This window comes from Mytilus californianus, unplaced genomic scaffold, assembly GCF_021869535.1.
Source record: "Mytilus californianus isolate M0D057914Y unplaced genomic scaffold, xbMytCali1.0.p SCAF_3, whole genome shotgun sequence".
In the NCBI taxonomy this organism is placed as follows: Eukaryota; Metazoa; Mollusca; class Bivalvia; order Mytilida; family Mytilidae; genus Mytilus; species Mytilus californianus.
In genome coordinates, this window is record NW_026262679.1 from 55,925,026 (window position 1) to 55,947,896 (window position 22,871).

The 22,871-nt window shown below is 30.4% G+C and overlaps 2 protein-coding genes across 2 annotated transcripts in view; both read right to left on the reverse strand.

Moving 5' to 3' along the window:
* Positions 1-3,715: 3,715 nt before the first annotated feature.
* LOC127734932 (arrestin domain-containing protein 3-like) overlaps positions 3,716-22,871 on the reverse strand; it is a 56,850-nt gene continuing 37,694 nt past the window's right edge. Inside the window, exon 8 of the mRNA XM_052244982.1 lies at positions 3,716-3,816. The gene's annotated coding sequence lies outside the window, so the exon portion shown is untranslated. The remainder of the gene's footprint in view (positions 3,817-22,871) is intronic.
* Positions 5,523-9,740, reverse strand: LOC127733533 (arrestin domain-containing protein 17-like). Its single transcript, XM_052242883.1, has 4 exons — positions 9,492-9,740; positions 8,333-8,512; positions 7,399-7,585; positions 5,523-5,536 (listed from the first exon to the last, which is right to left on the reverse strand). Exons 1-4 carry the CDS (start codon positions 9,738-9,740, stop codon positions 5,523-5,525), a joined length of 630 nt encoding a protein of 209 aa, XP_052098843.1.

Consider the following 22,871-nt stretch of genomic DNA (forward strand, 5'->3'; position numbering starts at 1 on the left):
TTCCCTGATTTCAGGGGGAAAATCATTAAAAAGAAGACAGCAATTGCAAACATACCACAGATACCAATGGATGTCAATTGATCATATGCTCCTTATAGAGTGGTAAGCTAAAATAAGAAAATGAATATCTGTTTTGACATCATATTAAATACACCTATTATATTAAGAAGGAAACAAACGATCTTTTGTATTACTTCAGTTTTCAGACATGAATTCTCGTTCAGGCAATATAAAAACAGAATATTTAAATGGAATAAAATACATACTATGGAGTGTTTAATCAAAACAAAGTATGTCCCCAGAAAAAGTACTTTCAAATTGCTACTGTATAGGTTGCACTTTGTAAATACAGCTGTTTCTCAAACCACGCCTCTTTTGGGGAGATATAGAATATTCAAAGATAATTTATTTTGTTTACATACTGGTTCCCAGTTATGATCTCTATGTTTCATCTCATAGAGACAAAACTTGGGAATGTTACCAGTAAATATACATATGCATATTGTTTATATTGAAATCTGTGGTAATCCTACAGTTAGGGTAGGGGTAGTTAAGAAATTTAGTGTTAGTTTAAACTCTTAGAAGTTCGGGGAATATAAACGTTGAAAATATGCCGCACAGCCCTATATTTTGACCTTTGAAAAAAATAGAGTGCATATGAACTTTCCATTCTAGGATATGATTTTTTTCAAAATTTCATAGTAAAAGTGGTACAGTTTTGGTCGTAAAAGGTGTTCCTATGGGAAATTGCATTGTCAATATTTACAGAAATGCAACCTATATTGGGTGGAAAAAGAGAACATACAGAAGTTTACCAAATTTGGTTTATCTGACAGATTTTAATGAAATTAACTCAAATATGAAGTTTTATAAATATTTCATGAAGATTGAGAAAATCCTGGGCCTTAACAATGATGACTCAGCATTAATTCACAGTTTACAGTATGCATAGTTTTACTTAAAGCCCTGTATGCAAAATAAATTCATAATATATGCATATTTGTAAGTTAAATTGTTTAGAAGTGCTTACATTTACTCTTCGCAGTCATTGAAACTCAAAGATCCTTCCTGAATATTATTGGTGGGGTGTTTTTGTCCTGTCAATAACCCAAAAGTAAGTCGTAACACCTAAATCTACTTTTTTGTCACCGTGACATAAATATACAAGCTAGAAATACAAAAATATCTCAACAAAACTTACAATAGTGTGTCCTATCCTGAATATGTACTTAATATTCCATATTGCTAGAAACAGCAGAATAATTTAGAAAATTTGAGACCCCAGGGGCAAAAAACAGAGAAAATTGCCTACCCCCTGGGTCATAAAACAAATAATTTAACTTGTAAATGCTATGATTTTATGATTTTAAAGGTCTTTATATAGAAACAATAACTGTGCTTGGAAGTTATGCAAAATTCAGATATTAGCAGTCATTTCTATAAAATTTTAAGTGAATTTGTACATCAGACTGGTATCTGCATACATACAACTATTGCAAATATGGCTTTGTTTTAACACTTCTAGTTCATATATTAGCTAAATTATGTCAGATATATGGTAAGAGATGATATAGTTGTGACAAAAATTTTAAACTGACCATTTGAAGCAGAAATGGTGAACTTTCATTGACAACTGGCATACAGTAAGATGTGGACTGGAGACAGAGGTAGGATTGGATACTTCATATAATCTTGAATGTTGGAATGATTGACTGCTAAACATTACATTTACAGTATTCTGAAATGCTTTCAATTTGTTATCAGAACAGTTTTAAACAGGTTCTAGGCATTTCATGTCAGAAAACATGCAAATAGGGTAAGCTGGCAATAATTAAAGTCTTGTTTTCAAATTCTTTATAATACTGAAACAGGGGAGGGGGTATAAAATGTACAGTAAATGAAAACTTAGAGTATATGCAGTGATTTCTTTAAGCTGATAATTCTGATAAATAAGTATTAATGTGCGAAAAAGTGTTTTTTTAGAGTTTTCTATTTGAATAAAAGGCTGTATAGGTTGCACTATGTAAATACAGCTGTTTCTCAAACCACGCCTCTTTTGGGGAGATATAGAATATTCATAGATAATTAATTTTGTTTACATACTGGTTCCCAGTTATGATCTCTATGTTTCATCTCATAGAGAGATTACTTGGGAATGTTACCAGTAAATATACATATGCATATTGTTTATATTGAAATCTGTGGTAATCCTACAGTTAAGGTAGGGGCAGTTAAGAAATTTATTGTTAGTTTAAACTCTTTGAAGTTCGGGGCATATAAACGTTGAAAATATGCCGCACAATCCTATATTTTGAGCTTTGAAAAAAATAGTAGTGCATATGAACTTTCCATTCTAGGATATGATTTTTTTCAAAACTCGATAGTAAAAGTGGTACAGTTTAAGCCGTAAAAGGAGTTCCTATGGGAAATTGCATTGTCAATATTTACAGAAATGCAACCTTAAGTGGTTCATTTAAAACACCTTTTCAGTATGGATACAAACACACATTTCTAAATGAGTAACTTTGTTTTATCAAAAGAACTATAACTTTTATAGCAAAATTATGCATTCATAGCACTTAATTACACATATAGTTGGCATGCATGTTGATTACTTATAATGTATAATTTTATATGTAACATTTAACATGTAACATTTGTTAGTAACATTTTGCATGTAGCATTTGTTAGTAACATTTTATATGTAGCATTTGTTAGTAACATTTTATATGTAAAATTTGTATGCAACATTTTATATATAACATCTTACATGTAACATTTTATATGTAACATCTTACATGTAACATTTTATATGTAACATCTTACATGTAACATTTTAAGACAAAAAGAGATATTCACCTTCTACAATGTTGTACCTGTTAGACTTGTGAAAAATAGTTTCATAGGCCATTCAAAATAAATGTTCTCTATTTGCTGCATTCTTTTTTAAAACTCAAAATAATATTCAGGTAATGATTCTGGAATTCTTTTTTTTTAAAGAGAGGGTTGATTATACTACATTCTTTGTATTTTGCAATTCAGTTATAATTGGCAAAAGTTTTGAAATAGATAATTATTTATTCATAAACCACTGTTCACGGAAAAAAATGCACATATAAAATGTCTAAGAATTTCCGTTAATTTTGATTTCTGAAAATTATAGAGTTATCTCCCTTCATTCTATTTTAACAGAATTAATATATGATTGTCAAAACATAATTACAAAATATATATTACTATAAAAAAAATACCTAACTCTTTATATTACAGGAGTTAATATTTCACAGAGTTTCTTAAATGTTCAGCAGAAGACAAATTACATTGTTTGGCCTTTAAACGTAAAACAACTAGTATATGACTATTCATGGTATTCAATTTTTAATACAAGATGAAGTGTCCCTGCCTATTTCATTGGAGCAATTTTTGTTAAAAGTTATCTCCAATTTGTTATAATGTTTCTATAAAGTTTATACAGCAAATTTTAACATTTTTTCTTTGAAAATATCCAAGTTTGTAATACTTGAAATTCAAGTGTAATTTTCTATAACCTTTTGATAAGATTTACAAATAACTATTATCTTAATATATCTAAAATGTCATGGGTAATACATAACAAAGAAGAATAACTCTTACATAAGTAGGAGACAACTCACATTTAGTCAAAAATGGGATTTAATATTTTTTTTAAACAATCACAACGATGACATTTAAACTTTATAACAAGTTCACAGTAAGATATACATTTACATATACCGGTATTACTTTATCTTATCACTAAATTGTTGTAAGCAGATACTATAATATATGAGTTCGGAACTTTGATTTTCATGAGAAGTTGTAGTATGGATATGCAGTTGCATATGACATTTGACCTTTTGTATGTTCATTGTCCCCTTCTTCATGCATGTCTGATTTTCCATAAACACATTCTGCATAAGATGGTGGAGCTAACAAATATATAAAATAATAGTTTAGCATATTATGCAGCTTCATCCAGAGTGATACGATATCATTTAAGGAAGATAATTATATTTTAATGCAAAAATAAGAAAAGAAGAGTTAAATTGAGCTTTTTAGTTGTTTTGATTTGAGTGTTTAATACTATGCATTGTTGAAATATTGTCTTGGAGAGAACATGTGGTCATCATAGTGACACTAAACATCATTTAAAACACTTCATGATTTATGTTTGTCTATTGAAATGATGGAAGTCTTGTGATTATTAGGAAATATGTCTTAGATTCTAAAGGTTCATAAAAAAAGGAAAAGAATTATGCAGAATCCTGTGTCTTTCCTATGACTGCTGCTTTCATTACAGAGGTGTTATGTTGACTGCCAAAATCCCAGTCAATTTATCAGTAAAAATAGAAAAAAAGTAAAACAAAGAATTTGCAAAATTATCCGCTGGATATTGTCTTTTGATCATAAGAAAAGCTTCTGAAAGGAAGCTGACACTAGAGGAATGTACAAATTCTGTTTTTAAAATGAAACTTAACAAATCACCGGGTATTGATGGTCTTCCAATTGAATTTTATAGATCTTTCTGGTCCAACTTACAATATTTTGCTGTAGATGTCTTTAATCATTGTTATGAGAAAAAAGAATTGACAAATTCACAGAAACTAGGATTAATTACCCTTATTTACAAGAAAAATGACCCTTTAAATTTAGACAATTATAGACCAATTACTTTATTAAATGTAGATACCAAAATTATAGCATATTCTCTTGCACAAAGACTTAAACCAGTATTGCATAAAATCATTCACAGTGATCAAAACGGATATGAAAAAAAACAGATATATTGGGTTTAATATTAGACATATCCAAGATATTATAGACTATTCAGAAAAATTCAACGTAGACGGGGCAATCCTTTTTTTAGATTTTCAAAGGCTTTCGACTCGTTAGAATGGGAATTTATGTATTGTTCATTAAAGAAATTTGGCTTTCAGAAATCTTTACTGAAGTGGATAAATACTTAATATACAGATATAAAGGGTTGCATATTAAATAACGGGTGGATTTCAAGACCCTTCAGCATTGAGCGCGGTATCCGTCAAGGGTGTCCCACGAGTTCTATAATTTTCGTTATTGCTGTTGAAATTTAAGCCTGTAGATTAAGACAAGATAAAAAATTTAAAGGTTTTCAAATCAAACTAGATAATAAAACCCATACTCTAAAGTTAAGTCAGCTTGCAGATGACACCACTTTATTTTTAAATTCAAAACAAGAAGTTTCATTAACTTTGAACATTATCGAAATTTACGGATCACTTTCAGGCCTAAAGCTTAATCGAAATAAAACAGAGGGGATAAGGCTCGGAAATCTAAAGTCCTGTAAAGATAAAGTTGAAAACATTAAGTGGACACAAGAACCGATAAAAGTATTAGGAATATATTTTGGACGTAATAAAAATGAGTGTAAAAAATTAAACTTGCAAAGACAATTCGAAAAATCGGAAAAATAATTAAAGATTGGAATAAAAGAAAAATAACTTTGTTAGGTAAAATAACTCTTGTTAAATCACTAAACCTACAAAATATAACCAATGTTGCATCAGTAACAGAAATTGATAAAGAATACCTCGCAAAATTAAAAAAAAAATAATATATAGTTTTATATGGAATAATAAACCAGAAAAAGTTAAAAGAGCTATAATAAGTAAAAATTATCAAGCTGGTGGACTCAAAATGATAGACATAGATAAATATATAGAATCCATAAATATTAATTGGGTAAAAAGACATTGATAATGAAGATTCATCACCCAATTGGAAAGTCTTACCAAAATTTGACATAGACAAGTTTGGACAAGAATTCCTTATATCTAAAATGGACTTTAATAACAATATTAATTTGATTGATAAACTAAAAGAAATTGTTCAAGAATTCTACTTACAAATAATCATATCATGGATAAATTCAAAATCTGAAAAAGAATCAGATCGACTAACATATAAGCAAATCAGACAGCAACTAATACGGGGCAATAAGCATATCAAATTAAATGGTAAATGTCTTATTTTCAAAAATTGGATAAACAGTAAAATTTTATTTGTGAATGACATAATTGATGATAAAGGAAAAATTAATCAAAATAATATTTTAGATAAACTATCTTGCCATGCTAATTGGTTTTCGGAATATACTAAATTGATGAAAGCAATACCAATACAGTGGTTACAAGAGCTAATAAAAGAAGAATCAATTAAAACAAAATTCGCTACCGACTCCGAATTTAAATTCCAAGATAGAGAAGGAAAAATGGTACCAATAAAAACATTTTCCTTCAAAGATATCTACATCTCGCTTTTAAATAGATATTATGAGAAAGCAATAGGATATCAAATATGGGACATAATTCTTAATTTAGATACCAATACAAGGAAAAGAGAACAAATGTTGTACTTTATCTTTAACTATATCCAAGATAATAAATTGAGAATGTTAAGATGGAATTTTCTACATTACATTTTACCAACCAAACAATTACTTTTCTCTTGGAAAATAACTAAAACTCCTTTATGTAATATGTGTAATGTCATTGAAGATTATGAACATTACTTTTTGACATGCAAATATCTGAAATCATTTTGGGATCAAATAAAACTAATACTAGACAAACTTAAAATAGGACATCATATAATATCACTTGCATCACTTTTGTATGGATACAAGATAAACGATACAAATTATTTTAATATTAACGATTTTCTAACAATCATACTTTTTACTATATATAAAGTATATTATATATCCGAGCAGAAAACAAAACAAATTAATGTGTTTGAAAGTTTTAAAAATGAACTTCTCCAACATTACGAAATATTGACAAATAAACAAGGCAAATATAAAAACTTCAACAATTTGGTTGCCGAAAAAATTAATTTATCTTCTTAATTAAGATTTATAATATATCATATTAATTTCTTTTTATTCTGTTACACATTATTTATTAGCAAAACTGTATATTGTGTACTAACAAGTACTAACTTTATCACTGAAATGCTATATACTAACGTAAACGAGGCCGGGATAAGATATCGGTACTTTATGTATCTCTAACAAATGTAAATTTCAAATAAAATTATATAGAATTTAAAAAAAAAAAAAAGAAAAAAAAGAAAAAAGAAAAGCTTCTGTCCAAGTTCCATGAAATGTCTTGAAGGTTTGACAAAATTTTCAATGTCTTAAAAAAAAGTTTAACGACAGTCTGAACCTAACTTTTGATGCTGCTGGTGTGCCAACAGAATGCTGTATAGCTAAATCTCGCTTCAAATACAAAAATGTTGCAAGCTTGACTAAAAATGGGAAATAGGAACATCTATCAGTAATATGATCCTCTAAAAAAAATATTGCCATACAGTCTTTCTTAAAAATAAAATTATACTTACGTAATTCTGGTGCTGATGGAAATGCTCCTGGACCTTGACCTTTTACATTAATATTTATGGCATGTGGTGCAATAGCTGGTTGAGGTTGCATGATACTTTGAAATGAACTTCTCAATGGTATTGATCCAATGATGATATCGACGGGAACTACTAAACGTGTTGACACACTAGACGGGTTGACGTGTAACTGAAATAAAAAGTAATATCATGAAAATCAACTGTAAGAAAAGAGCACTCATAAACAAATTTTTGGTGAGTGTTTCAAGATCTAATGTTTTCATGAATAGCCTAAAGATGGAAGCTTTAGTAACCACTCGCTACAGGTCAAATTGAATTTCTAAATTTTGCCTCTCTAAGAGACATATTAAAATATTCATATGCTAAAAGATAAAGGGGTATCCTCTCTTCTAGTTTTTACTCAAAAGGTAATTGAGATACCCCTTATTCATTAAGATGTCTATTAATGGAGGGCGTTCGGTTGATCCCTCATTGACACATGCCTGTAGTTCCTGTTATTTGTTTTACTAAATAGCATTTCCCTAAGTTGCTTAACAGAAGGAAATATTCCTAAATATAACATATAAATAATGCAAACCCCTTAATACATGTACATTGTGACTTGGATGGAGAGTTGTCTCTTTGGCACTCATCTTCTTATTTATACATGTATCAGCAATGTATTTGTTTGCTTTAATTGAAACATAGGATAAAATATTTCTGTCAAAAGATTTATCCACTATTTTTCTAGACTAGGGGTGAAGTAGACTAAGTTTACATTTCCTGTTTAACCCACATTGGCCAAGAATTTAAAGATAATCAAAATACATGTATTAAGTGTGTAGACAACAAACTTCAAGCAATGGCAAGGACTCACTCTAGCCTTATGTATCAACTGAGCTAAAAATTAAATACAATTTTTAAAACTAATAATTACCAGATTAAGCTTGACTTCTACAGAACATGCTGTATCTGACAAATTCTGTATTTCACCCTGAAGGTAGATAGCTTCCCCTGGAACATATCCAGATTTGTCTACTCGTAAAACGCCAGTTATTGGTCCTGATTCGCAACATAAACAACATAGAGTCTTTGCTACCTGATTCTGCATTGGTCGCTACAATTATAGAATTTATATATTATAGAATTTATATATCATATATACGTAAGATGTGACTTAAAATCTAGAATATAGATTCCACCACTGCAACAAGAGTGTTACAATATTTCTCCACTGGCGACAGTTAAATTTTATGTTTTAAAGCGTGAGGCTTGCCAAGCTTTTTAGATAATTAAAATTTAACGTTGAGAGTGGAGAAAAATCGTAATACACGAGTTATAGTGGTGGAATCTGTTTCTCTAATGATTTTATCCTTCCTTCTCAAAGATTTGCAGAAAGTTGTATTCTTTATATGTGACGTCATTAGGCATGGTCGCCTTTTTTCATGACGTCACAATAGGGAATTCAGAAGAAACCAAGAAAATTTTACATCATAATTAAATTTTGACCAATCATTTGCCGAGAACAGTTATTTCAATAGTGATGAGAACAATTTTTCACAATTGTCTGGGAAATGTGAATATAATGCAAAAATTAGAGAAACTTAGTTCTTGTTGATCAAATTTGTTTATTTGTTAGCTACTAGATAATGCTATTTTATCTACCTTTTACATGTAGGGTTGTTGATTAAACTTCTTGGTTTGTTTCCCAACAGAAACTGCATCAAGTACTCTCCACCTTTATTTTATTTGATTATGCCAATAAGAAAATGAACTTTTGAGAAAATTAATCATGTTTTGTTAATCTAAAGAATCATACTCTTAATTCAGTTATGTAAACTATTCATAAACTAAAAATACTGTGGATTCAATATTATTATGTGTATTGCACCAATTTTCATGAATTGCATTGCTATAGGTGAACCATGACTTGTATTGATCAATGAAATACAGTTTCTTAAAAGCTTATGTGCTGACTATGTCGAAACCACGAAATTAAGAATCCATATAAATGCAACTTTGCCTCAATTCACAAAAGCTGGTACCCTTGACAATAAATGAATCAATAGTATTTAAAAGATATATGAATGTGTAACCGAAGCTTCTGGAATGGCATTCAAATCTAGCAGAGAAACAACTGTAAATGGCAGTTTAGTGTGGTGATAGAATTTCAAAGGCTTGTCAAGGGTGGCCTTCAACAAGTATCTGACCTGTCCATACTGGTGTTCAAATGAAGATGGTAAGGTGGGTGGCAGCATAAACTGGAAAGGAAAGTTATGTTGTCCACTAGGCAGCTTGTCACCATGTCCTAAAGCTAACATAGAAATATAAGCTATGAATAACATTCTGTGCAAAAAAAAATAAAAATCTCAAATGTCTTTAAAATTATTTGTTTTGATGTCCAAAAAAATGAAATACATTCCATTTATAAATTCAGAGGTAGAAATGTTTGTGCCAAGACTGAACATGCTGAAAATGAGATTCCGTTCCATACAAGATATTCTTAAATATTCCTACACTATAACAAAAACATGTAAAAATGGTTTTTTAAAAACCAGTCAGAGTCTAGTGCCCAATTTTTCTGACAAAAAAATTACTCAATAAAGCATAGAGGGGAACACAAAACTGTTTTAATAGAATCCAAACATTACGTCAATAATTATTAAAATTTAATTCTAAATAGGGATTAGAAATATTAGATGAGTCAAAATTTGGTAAGATACTTCAAAACCATTCCATAAAGGATGAAATTTGATGTTAAAGATCCTTGTAATTGGTACAAATGAAAACAACCTTTTAAATAATGATATATTTGGTATAAATGATATAAATGTTCCACTTTGTGCTTCGATATTTCCTTTCTTTGTCTGTCTTTCTGATTTCTGTATTCTTGAGTGCTAATTTCTACATGTACATAGACTTGTATGATATATTGTAAACACAAAAATGCAAATAGTTCTGGTTATGAGCATTAGAATAGTTGGTTAAGCAACTAACTGTTATGACATGACCAGATCAAAGGTGTAATAATAATAGCATGAAGTAGTATTTGAAATAAACAAACCAAAAATGTGTCAGAAAAGTTTAAGTTTTTTTTTTATTAGTTAAAGAATTTAAGGATATTGTTTTATGCAAATGATGTAAGATTGAATTTCCAAACTGTTTATATTTGATTTTGATTTTGATTTTTTTTTAAATGAAAAAAAGCAGAAAACATATTACCACATCTTTTATATTTTTATTGATATTTCATTGATTGATGGTTGTTTTTTTCAAAAGCTCAACTGCTGCCACGAATTTTGGACATATCTGTTCATTATCACATATCACATATATATGTAGTTGAATATGATACATTTCTTATCACATATCACATATAAATGTAGTTGAATATGATACACTACTTATCTCATATTGGTCACAGATTTATCGTGTTATCATTGTACCATGTCTTGACATGTAGAACATTAAAGTCATGTATAAAAATATTGTCTCCTTGTTGCCTTTTTGTTAAAATATTCCAAATTAGAGGCGTTTGAATAACACTTTCCTGACTATTTTCTAAATACAGATTTTTGGTTTCATGAATCAAATTTGCATGGTTTAACAGCTTTATCATAGTTCATTTTAAACATAGTTATGGTACATTGTAAAAAAAAACATCTATGTGTTTGCTTCATATGTTTCTTAACGCATGTTTAGTCAAGCAACAAAATGTTGGATATAAAAGTTAAAAGATCAAGCCTTAGACATAGTGGGAATACCTGCTTATAGTATGGTGATGGCAGACAGGGAAAAGTAGATAACCCATAATAATCATAAATTTCTTCCTGTTAATGATTTATTGGTAGATAAGATTAAGATCCTTTATCAAAATCATTATCAATCCTCAAAGCTGGTATCGTTTCAGTAATTACTCAATCACAAGCTCTTTTATGTGGTTATGGTCAGACAGTCTGATAAAGTTAGCTCACTTTGAAATATGGCCTATGTCACGATGTGTTTGTTCCCAGTGAGGTGTTTGTGGATTGACTGCTTTGATTCACCACCAATGACATTCACATTTTTGCAGGAGATATTGCACAATATATTGGACCCCCTTTGGGTGGCATAATGAATATATATATATCTGTCCAGCATTTACATCATGGCCATATGTGAAGTATTTAGACAATTTTGTTTCATTAGTCGGACAATAAGTTCCATTTTTATAGAACACCATACTATTGACCAACCCAATAAGCAATATGTCCTTTCATAATATAATACTGTTATCTGTAATGATGCGTTATTGAGAAGCCATTCCATAGAATGGCACAACACTATAAATAAATTAGTAAATAAAGACCAAACATTTATTTGATTGGCTAAAATACTGATGTACTCTCACATTCAATTACTTGTAATGAATGTAGCTTGAGTGATTACCTAATGCTTACTTCAAATACCTAGTCTGTATGCCGTCACATCATCAATATTGGTCACGGTTGCAAAGGCATTATCAAACACAATGTATAACATGAAAAGCATCTCTTGTTCACTTCTTCGGTTACAGAAAACCAGCAACACACAGATGTTTACTCTGGTGCATACCTGGTAAATATTTCAAAATTTATAAAATATCAAAATATAGATTATCTTGAACACAGCGAGAAAATCCCTCAAACAGAGGCGGGCATCAGCAGGCCCCTAAACAATAATGTATACTAGTTTATAAATAACTTATAATTTTTACAGTATGATGATATTTAAGTGAATTCCAAATTTTCTGAAATGGTGCTTAGCGGGCTGATATGAAAATTTATTAACTGCTTCTGGTTATCATTGCATGCCTTTCCATAACATTTGCATGGCATTTTGACGTAAATTGGCAAATTCTGGAAAAAACACCTCAAGGTACGTTTTCAGTGAAAAAACCCAAGAAGGATAAAAATACAACTATTGAAAAACAGGAAAATATATTATGATAAATATAAAACAAATAATACAATAAATGCATTTTTTCAAAGTTTGAAAAATAGTTCTTGTCTGTATTTCTTCTGCTGAAGTAAATGATGAAAAGATCTTTTACATGCCATTTTTGTCTAGCCTGCGAAGACATAGGTATTACTATCCGATGGTGGAGGCGGATAGTAATAGGCAATGTAAACTATTTGTATAAAGCTTTCAGAAGGTAGAAGACCTGGAAGCTTCATACCTTGAATGCATATACCTTATGTTACGAAGTTTCCATCTGGCATATGTCCATGGTCCTTGATCTCATTTTTATGGTTCAGCGACTGCTTGAAAAAAAATTATTGTTTTTTTGTAATATGAATTTTTCACTTATTATGAGTAATAGGATAACTATATCTGCAATGTCTACATGTCCGTCAGACAGTGTTTACCTAACCTCGACCTCATTTCATGGAACAGGTTACATGATTAGGTCCGCATCTCAGCTACTATACGTAGTTGGTCAACTATATGTGGTGTATGGCATTATTGTGATGGATACATGTCAGTCTGGTAGGTTTCATCTGACCTTGACCTCATTTTTATGGTTCATTGGTCAATGTTAAGTTTTCGTGTTTTGGTCTGTTGTTCAAAAACTATAAGCAATAGGTTAACTATTTTGGTGTATGGTATGCTAGTAAAGTGTTCATGTCTGTCTGGCTGGTTTCGTTTATTCTTGACCTCATTTTCATGCTTCATTGGTCAATGTTAAGTTTTCGTGTTTTGGTCTGTTGTTCAAAAACTATAAGCAATAGGTTAACTATTTTTGGTGTATGGAATGCTAGTGAGGTGTTCATGTCTGTCTGGCAGGTCTCGTTTATTCTTGACCTCATTTTCATGGTTCATTGGTCAATGTTAAGTCTCTGTAGTTTGGTCCTCTTCTCAGATACTGTAAGTAATAGGTCAACTATATTCGTGTATAGAATGATTGTAGCTTTTACATGTCTGCCTGGCAGGATTCATCTAGCCTTGACCTCTTTTTCATGGTTCATTGGTCAATATTTAGTTTTCCTGGTTAAGCCTAGTTTAGTTTAGATATTATAAGCTATATTTGGTGCATGGAATGATTGTTAGTTGTACATATCTGTCTGTCATGTTCATCTGACCTTGACCTCATTTTCATGGTTCATTGGTCAATGTAAAGTTTTCACAGTTTGGTTTGTTTCTTTGATACTATCAGCAAAAGTTCAACTATATTTGGTGTATGAAATAATTTTGATGTGTATATGTATGTCTGTCAGGGTTTATCTGACCTTGACCTTATTGTCATCAATCATTGATAAAGTTAAGCTTAGATGATACTTGCAGTAAAACTTTATCTTTAAGACTTTCAACATTGAATCAATTATGATCAGTACAGCAGGCGAGCCATTTCAGCGTGTGCACTCTTCTTCATACCAGTCTTTCTGCTCTTGGGCTGATATCATTACCTAGTGCCGATAAAGGGTCTAATATAAAAATGCCAAGTAATAATCTATACATATCTCCTTGAGGTACAATAAAGTGTATACGATATGGCCCTTCAATATCAAACACCCTTAAACAATATAATCCCTCGAGCAGAGCTGTTGGGATTATATTGATGTCTAGGGTTAGTACGGGTATACTATTGAAAACATATGATGTCCTTGTGTATTTAGTCAAAAGGAATAAGGGCTTTAAGGCCCGTTTTTGGCCCAAGACAATAAAGCTTTTGAGAATTTTCAAATTTGCACCTTATTTTTAAATGTATAAGGTCAAGAAATATAAATGAATAACAAGATGTTTTATGTCAAAAGATCACAATTACGTCATTATATGAACCTTTTTATGTAAACAAGAGAACGGCTGTATTCATTGAGTTTTTCGTCTATATTTCTTGGGAACAAACATCTTGTGCAGTGAAGAAACAACAAAATAAATTTTATAGAAGCTTTATCCCTGAGGCAAAGTTGAACTTAGATAGATTTGGCTATTATCTTTAGGTCCTTTTAGGTCATATAGCTCTTCAAAAGTATGGTTCTTATGCATCCTTGGCTTTCAAACATTCTGCATTTAACGTTCCTGATGAAGGTAAGTAAAAAAAAAGCGCGTTAGACGTTATTTTCTTTTTCGATTATAGCTATTTACATAATCTCATCAAATATAAAGTTGTTTCGTTGGTGCTAACATATACTTTTCCAATCCAAATTATGTTGATGAAAAACTAAGACAATTTACAAAAATACATATTTCGTCATGGAATGTTGCCATGGTTACTAGTAAATGTGATTTTTTTTCTTCTTCATAACACCTTGTACCTAATATGCCAGAAAAAATTTAAGAAAATATATGGTAACTTTTAATTTGCACTTATATTTGGACAAATAAGTGTATTATTGCCCCTACCCCTAAAACCCTTTGATCGCTAAGATGTTGTTTTTTTCCTTCTTCTTAAAAACGTTACGTTGCCAAACAAGTTTATGTGAATGAACTTTCTATAAACTACACGTAACGTAACGTAAGTCAACACATTACTTACACGCACATGCACGTTGCCCTCATAAATCACTCTTGTATTCGGAAAAAAAATTCAAACATTTTAGGGACTTCCCTTTTACCTCGAGGACATTTTACTTATAACACTAGCGTATGTTCAGCAAATAGAATATTTCTTTCTTTGTGTGATTAATGCAATTTATGATGAGAAGAAAAAATCCAATCGTTGAGACATACTCTACTGGCAAGAATATATTAAGGACGTTTCGGTTAACTCGATATGGTCTCTTAATTCTTGACCTATGTTATATGCATTGATTCGTTTTTTATGATGTAATATATATTTGTAATTCAGAACTAGTACATGGTTTGTTTAAAATAGGAATTAAAATAGTATGAAGAGGTAATGGTACCAATATCATACCCCAAATGACCGGGTGATGAACAATTATCTGACTTTTATGGGAGTTTAAATTTTTTGAATTGATTTGCTACTTGCAAACTGGTCACCTCAAAAATCCTTCTCAAAGTATCAAAAGAGATGGGGACTCTGAGTCAAAGACATAAAAAAAACACAAACACACAACTAATTACAAAGACATACAGTCTTAAAATATAGTCTAGTACTATATTTTTTCAGTCAAACAATAAATAGCTCAAGTCTACATAGAGCACTGTGTACTAAAATTTGCGGTTAACCTTTATTCCTTAATAATAAAAAAAACCACTCGGATATGAAACAAGATAACCGATGGGACATTAAAAAACAGTCTGCAACTGGAGATCATTCCACGTGAAATCAATTATAGTACGTCATATAGCTGACATTGGCAAATGAAGATGTCAATTGTAAAGACTTTAAAGTAGATGGCTCGTAAATATTTATCAATTTCTATCGTTATTGTACATGTAAATCAATAGTTAATACTATTGTCTTTATATCAAATATCCATATTTCCAAGATATTTTGTCAACTACTTTTTTTCAAATTAATAAAATTTGTGATTTTTTTAAAAGCATAATCGTTTGCACGAAGTACACGAACAATGCAAAAAATGTTCTTAATTAATCAGTAAGCGGAGCCAATAATTCTATAGACTTGGGTTGTTTTCATACGGCATGGGTTGTTTGCATACGGAATGATTACCTTCATACGAAATGAAAACATCCGACGGAATCAAATGACTCGTCTTTCAGACAATAAACGATCAGCATTTATATGAATTGAACACCTACTGTATATATATATATATATATATATATATTTCTACAAGCCATCAAAGGCACAGCGTTATCGGTAATGTCAAGTACCTACGACAAGTTAACTTTTACATAATATGAATGTAACAAATAGCTGTAGTTTTAATGACCTCATTCGCTTAAACGTTACAATTTGAATATACAAAATAGCTTTTTTTTACTGTCAAATCTATGAACCTAATTTCTCAAAGTTCATTTGATAAATAAAGGCATACAAAGTCCATAATTTGAGTATAGAGTGTGTAAATCATATGCATGTTACCTCTGAAAAATTGGGTTTTCAATGCCTGAAAATGCATTAACTTTGGGACTTATAGACTTTTAATACTAAACAAAATAACAAGGTCAGTTACTTTTCTTCAAAACTTTAATGGTCTAAAGCGATTAAACTTTGTTCCTTATTATATACAATTGTAAATTTTTGGGGCTCTGATTAATAGCCACACAAAAAACAGGGAAAAAAGCTATAAAAAAGATTTTGATATACAATAGATATACAGACTTTTGTAAATAGTGTTACACCAGGACTTCTGTGTTTCGGAACACTAACTAAGGACATGATCATTGACTTCTGGGTAGTATTAATACACAGCAAAGTCCAATCTGAATGGGGAAAAGTAGGGTCGTCAGTGCTTTCAGCGTTTCCATGAAACTATTCACAATTAGCCGGATGAGTCCATAGAATCAATACCAAAAAAGAATTTAGTGGACCACCCAAATTCGTCTAAAGTCAACATTACAGGTTTTAGTTGCAATGGAGGTTTCTTTTGTTTATATAACAATCGGAAATCATGCACATACTGAATAAGACCATCATAGGTGAAGTAGAGTTATGCATACGAGGAAGAGAAATTATTTCGATAATCATACAGACATCTGATCTTATATATTTCAAAGATGAAAAATGAAATTATACAATTTGAAAAAATATCAGAATACATTGATACTACATTTTCAAATGTGTAACAGTTATAAGTCAAGACTTTGATTGAACGATTAAATATTGGGAAATTCAACGATTTTAAGTAAAGAGACGCAAAGTCATATAGACGGTAAAACAAAAATGAATTACAAATAAACATCTAGCTATTGATTTGTGGCGTAAACAAAATTGAAGTAACTTTCTTTCCAACCATTTGAAAAATCGGGAAAATATTGCGTAGAACGTAAGTTTTACAGTAAATTTTGAGCATGCCCAGTTTAATATCATATCTTTTTTATTGGACTCATTAAGAAATTTTTTCGAGAAATCTAAATATTGCACCTGCTTGAGTTCTAGCATCGAAGTTGGAAGTCTTTGACTCTCTGTTTGGATAATTAAAATATTTTTCTCCCTAAAAGTTTTATCTTTTAGTCGATTTAAAATCATGTCTGTTATGACATATGTATTAAGAAAAGGGTCATGTAATAAATCTGTAGAACATATTATGACAAAAGATAATGCCGTACTTATAGCTTGTGAATAAAGTTTGATGGATTGTCCGTTTACATCAAAATCTCTATCTGGTATACATACTTTTAAATTCTCTCCTTCCAGACAAGACGATATAAGTTTATTGTATAGTCTTTCGTTTTCAGCTGATATCAAAGGGCGGTCAATTTCTTTAAAGAATTCAATATGATCTACGAAATCAAAAAAATGTTCCACTTCTACTATATCTACCTTGCTGAAAAAGATCATAAAAGCTGAACCAAAAACGCAATCGTACAGTTTTGGAACACTGATAACCAAAAATAATATAAAGGTACATTCAATTCCATAACGAATAGTCCATATCCTTTCTTCGTCAATTATATCCGAAATAGAAGGAAATTCGTTTTCGGAAAATTGCTTTGATTCTTCTTTATAAAGGAAGTCGATCAACATCCGATCAGGGACAACAAAATATCGGTGTCTTAACTTAACTTCTTCTTCGCCAATAAAACGCCTATTTGTTGATGTTTCCTTATATAATTTTCGCACAACACTGAGGTAATGTATTCCGTATAATTCGGAAGAAACGCAAGTTCCACTACTGACTACTACAAGTTGTCCCTCTACATTATCAGCCGAGGTAAAAATTGTTTGTTTTGTAATCCTTATAAATATCTGTCAATTATGAGCATTCTAAAGATATTGCATTGGTAGTTAAGTTTATTTCCCCTAATGCTTCGCTTTGGACATTGTAAATGACAGTTAAATCCGATCTGTTGACAAATGTATGAAAAACATGATTTCCAAGTTTCAAAAAGCTTCCAACTGTAACTTGAATATATTCTGTCATAACTTCTGACTTTTTCAACTCAAATTTACATACTAAATGAGAATGCATTACATCTTCATATATCTTGGAGTACCATACATAATATACACCAAAATCTTCTGGTTTTTTGAGAATTCTAGAAAAACTGTCGGTTTGATAATGTTCTGTCGACTTTATGTTTCTTGTGTGATTTAAGTCGTTTTACAATATTTTCAAGCCCAACCATTGTCCATTTTGTATATCTCCTTTCCGCAACCTTAAAGTTAGAAGTTTTACGTTTAACCAGTTCCCATGCACATTCCAATTTAATATCTTCGCCCAGAAAGCGATAATATCGTATTTCATAAGCTGGAGAAGTTTCAAAAAACAAAACTCGGTACCTTCCATGATGCAAAATAACCCTCTTTATGTATTTGGGTTTGAGAATAGCTTCATATGATGCATTTACATGGTGTGTATTTACTAGCTTTTTGCTTTCGTTATACTCTTTTAGTAGTGAAGCTAACGTGTTGTATTTATTGCTCTCTATTACAAGTCTTCGTGTTACACTACTGGTGCAGTACTTTAGTTGATACAAAATAAATAGCAACAGAATCCAAATTATCAAGTTGTAAATAAATTTTGGAATACCATACCTTATTTGAATGTACCACCTGCGGATACTGCCATTTAAACATTTATTTGTTACATCTAAACCCAAATAATAGAAAACATTGTCAAAACATTTTGCGAATCGTTCACCCTTTTCTATTGTTCCCTCAATATATTTATGTCATGTAAGATAAATGCCTAACCAAAAGAAAGGCAGAAATACTCCATAAACAAGTATGTTCTTTCTGATTCTAAGATAATCTCCAAAATTAACTGGTAACCACTGACACGATAAGACCACAAATACAAATAGAAGATACCATTTAGAAATCTGAAGTATGTCAATTTTCTCTTCATATATTAACAGTTTACACAGTGTGATGAACATTACCGGTAGACCTATTTTGAAAATAAAACTTTCGATCGCCATACATTTTTTAAAACTGACATAATATTGTTGTAAACAATTCCCTCCAATTTGAAACATCGCCATTTTTAGATATTAATCATTCAAGCTTTAAGCATCCCTGTTATCTTAAATTTAAACTAATTAATAATTTATTTTTAGAAGTAAAAAAATCCCAATTCAAATTCAATAAGTTTCTAATGATAATTATATTGAATCTGTCTGACTTTTTGAAAAGACAATAATAGTTTATCATCTTGACATTACAACGATATAAGGATTGGGCTTCGACAATGTTGAATCCTTATATCGTTATTAAGTCACCTCAATACGCTATTGTTGCAATTATACAATCTTAATCATTGTTATACATGTTATAACCATTTTAGTATTATAATTGTGTTTTGTTATAAAAAAAATTTAAGTTGCTTTTAAAGATTCACCCTTTAGAAGCGTAATACATTGACGGAGTAAAATATTTACTATGCAAAGTTTACTTTGTAGAAATCAATCATGTGAAAGAGTACAACAGGTTACTGAGGAAAAACACAACTACCAGAAATATTTGTAATAATTTATACAATTTTATATATAAAAAACAAGAACATTATTATTTTTTTCATTTTGTAGGCAAAATGAGTCGATTTCGTTGCTTGCCACTCTGAAGTATGTACATTTTAAAATTAAAAATAGTTTCAAAGCAAGGATTTAAAGAACAGTGACTGCATATCACATTTCGACCAGTAAACGCATTTCGACTGCTCAATAGACCGATTGCAGTATTAAATTGATTGACAGTAGATACGGCGTCAATTAAGTTTGGCGAAGTACTAAATGAGGCACTAAGGATATGACGGAAGGTTTGATGAACCAAGACAATTCATAGGATTGATATTTTGATTAAATAAAATATTTTTCAAAATTACAACGATTGATCATCTAGAACTGACTGAAGATTATCCTCCAAACATCATTTTCTGACACTCAAATATGATAGTTGATGTCTTGACGTTATCAATTTATCTACTAGTATATTAAATGAGTGTAATTGTCGAAAACTTTTGCCTTCATACACACGTATCAGTTCATTTTGTAATAGATGATAGTTCAATGTTAGGACTTTATTTCAATAAAAATTACCTACTAACTTACTTATTTACTTACTTACTTAGACCATACCGAATCCCCTCCACTATTATAGCCTACGCTTTCAAAGAGCCTAGCAGAAATTTGATTTTTAACTACATGCATATGACTTCAAACATTGATATTGAAAACAACATACCTTGGTTTTTCCTTAGACATTGAACATTCGAGGTTTGAATATATTTTCTTCTTGTGGTCATTTTGTTACAGAGTGTCCTTACAATCCCCCTAGACCAAGAGGTAATGAATGTTGTAAACAAAATTAAAAAAGGGAACGAAATATCGTCCGCATTTTAAGAATATTTAAAATAAAACATGTCAGCAAACTCCATTCCCAATTCCCACTCCTCTTCCTGAAAATCTCGAAGCAGAAGAAAAAAAGCAGGTAAAACATATTGGATTCTTTCTCCTGAAAATGGGTGAATCTATACTGAAATTCTCAAAACTGAGATCACAAATTCTAAAAGACTTATGCCAACTACTTTTTCTGAAGAATAGATCTTAGATAAACACATTTGAAAAAAAAAAACTGAACTAAATGATGCTACACAACATCACAAGGTTCCGAATATGTGTTTCGGATTCTATTATTACACATGCAACCTTGTGACCTGCATACCGTATATTTTCATCTAACGATTTACAATCATTATAAAACTTGGCGAATATTACAAAGGTAATGTAAACTGTGTTATTAACTTTTGTAGAGAGCACGTTTAAAACTCTCAGAAGTCTTTATAGTTTTGTTCTACCAGTTTTATCGTTCTTACTGCGAACAATAACGTCTCTGTATGTGGTTTATGGAGCGGCTAGATGATCGAGACTGAGAGGTCTTGAAAAGCTACATTTGTTTGATGGTTAATCTGTATCTATTGCTAGTGTGATTTCAGTCTCCTTTACGCTACTGTATTTCCGTTAAAACTTGGTGTAATTTCAACTTTTGTTGTCGTTATAATTTCCTTTTTAGTAATAACATTTACAAAATGTTACACTTATTGCACATACAAAGAAAGAATTTTTGGAGATTAAGTATACTGTTAACAAATTGGTATGCCATTGGATAATTACTGGTCCCTCTCGTATTGCAGATATATCCATTTACTTTCCGAACCATATCTTATGGCCAAACTTTATAAGACCTTATGAAACACCACTTGATAAATATTTGCATCTATATCTGCAGATATTTAAATGATGAATTCTCTGTAAACAATCTAGATTTGACTGAATATACAAATGAAATTTATCAAACTCAATCCCATTCTAAATCCAATGTTTTAAAACATTGACCGTTGCCTTTTTAAGGGGAAAATAATTTAGCTCGTGTTTTGTTACCCGAGGACTATGAAAAAAAAACACTGTTATTTCATACATAAAGACATTTCCCGATTTAGTTCTTTTCGAAATTCTCGAATATATATCCCAGAATATTTCTTTCTCCTGGGATATACCGTCAATATGAAATTCAAGGGTATAAATTGATTTACTGCTTTCTTCTGAACTATTTGAGAGTGCAAAAATTAATTGTGCTTGTTTATTAGGTAAATCACGAATTCTTGATTAGCTTTTGTACATATAGAAACAATTATTTTTTTGTAAGACGATCGATAAGCAATAAAGAGTATTAAGGTAGCTGGGGTGTCTAAATGTTCGACGATAGAATTTTCCAAAACTTCTGTAAAAGACTTCTGGGTCAATGTTCTTTCAAATTTCAATATAAAAACTGGGGGCCACGGACCTTGTTTTTTCGTTAAAATATATTGAAATTAAAGAAATCACTGTTATTTTTTATGGGTTATATAGGAGAAATTATATTTTCTTTATTTAGGAAACATTAAACCATAGAATTAGTTAAAATTCCATTTAAGAACTGCTTTTCATAAATGCTTCGGTAAAATCAAATAAAATAATGGGGTCACGGGACTTACTTTCTTGAAAAATAAGAAAAGCACGAATTTTCCTATCAAATTCAGTATAATTATCTGACCTTGCTTCTAAAAGGATTATTTCAAAAAAAATGTAAATACACTTAGCAACACTTAGTTTGTTTTATCGCTTAATCTTTAAATTTCAAGTTTCAGATGTTTCTGTTGTATAATGAATGATACTTGGTAAAATATGTTTAAAAACCATAAAAAATATTTTAGAAACAACCCCAGAAGGGAAGCTCAGAAAAAGACACCGAGTCAACCTTAAGCACACTATTGTGACTTCCATTTTGCAACACCAAAAAAAAACAACTGTTACAGTACATTCAGTTTGCTATGTTTATTTTATTTTCTATATTGATTCTTCACTTTTTAATAACATGATGTATTACAGAATAAATGTGGCATACATTATTTGCATATTTATATAAAAAATGATAATACAATTAA

What these genes read in the sequence shown, in the direction of transcription:
- LOC127733533 (XM_052242883.1), bottom strand. Translation starts at nt 9,740, where the DNA reads ATGTTATTCATAGCTTATATTTCTATGTTAGCTTTAGGACATGGTGAC. An exon ending in ATGCCATTCCAGAAGCTTCG is followed by an intron (nt 8,513 to 9,491) that starts GTTACACATTCA and finishes CTATAATTGTAG; the next exon opens with CGACCAATGCAGAATCAGGT. An exon ending in TAGAAGTCAAGCTTAATCTG is followed by an intron (nt 7,586 to 8,332) that starts GTAATTATTAGT and finishes TTTTTATTTCAG; the next exon opens with TTACACGTCAACCCGTCTAG.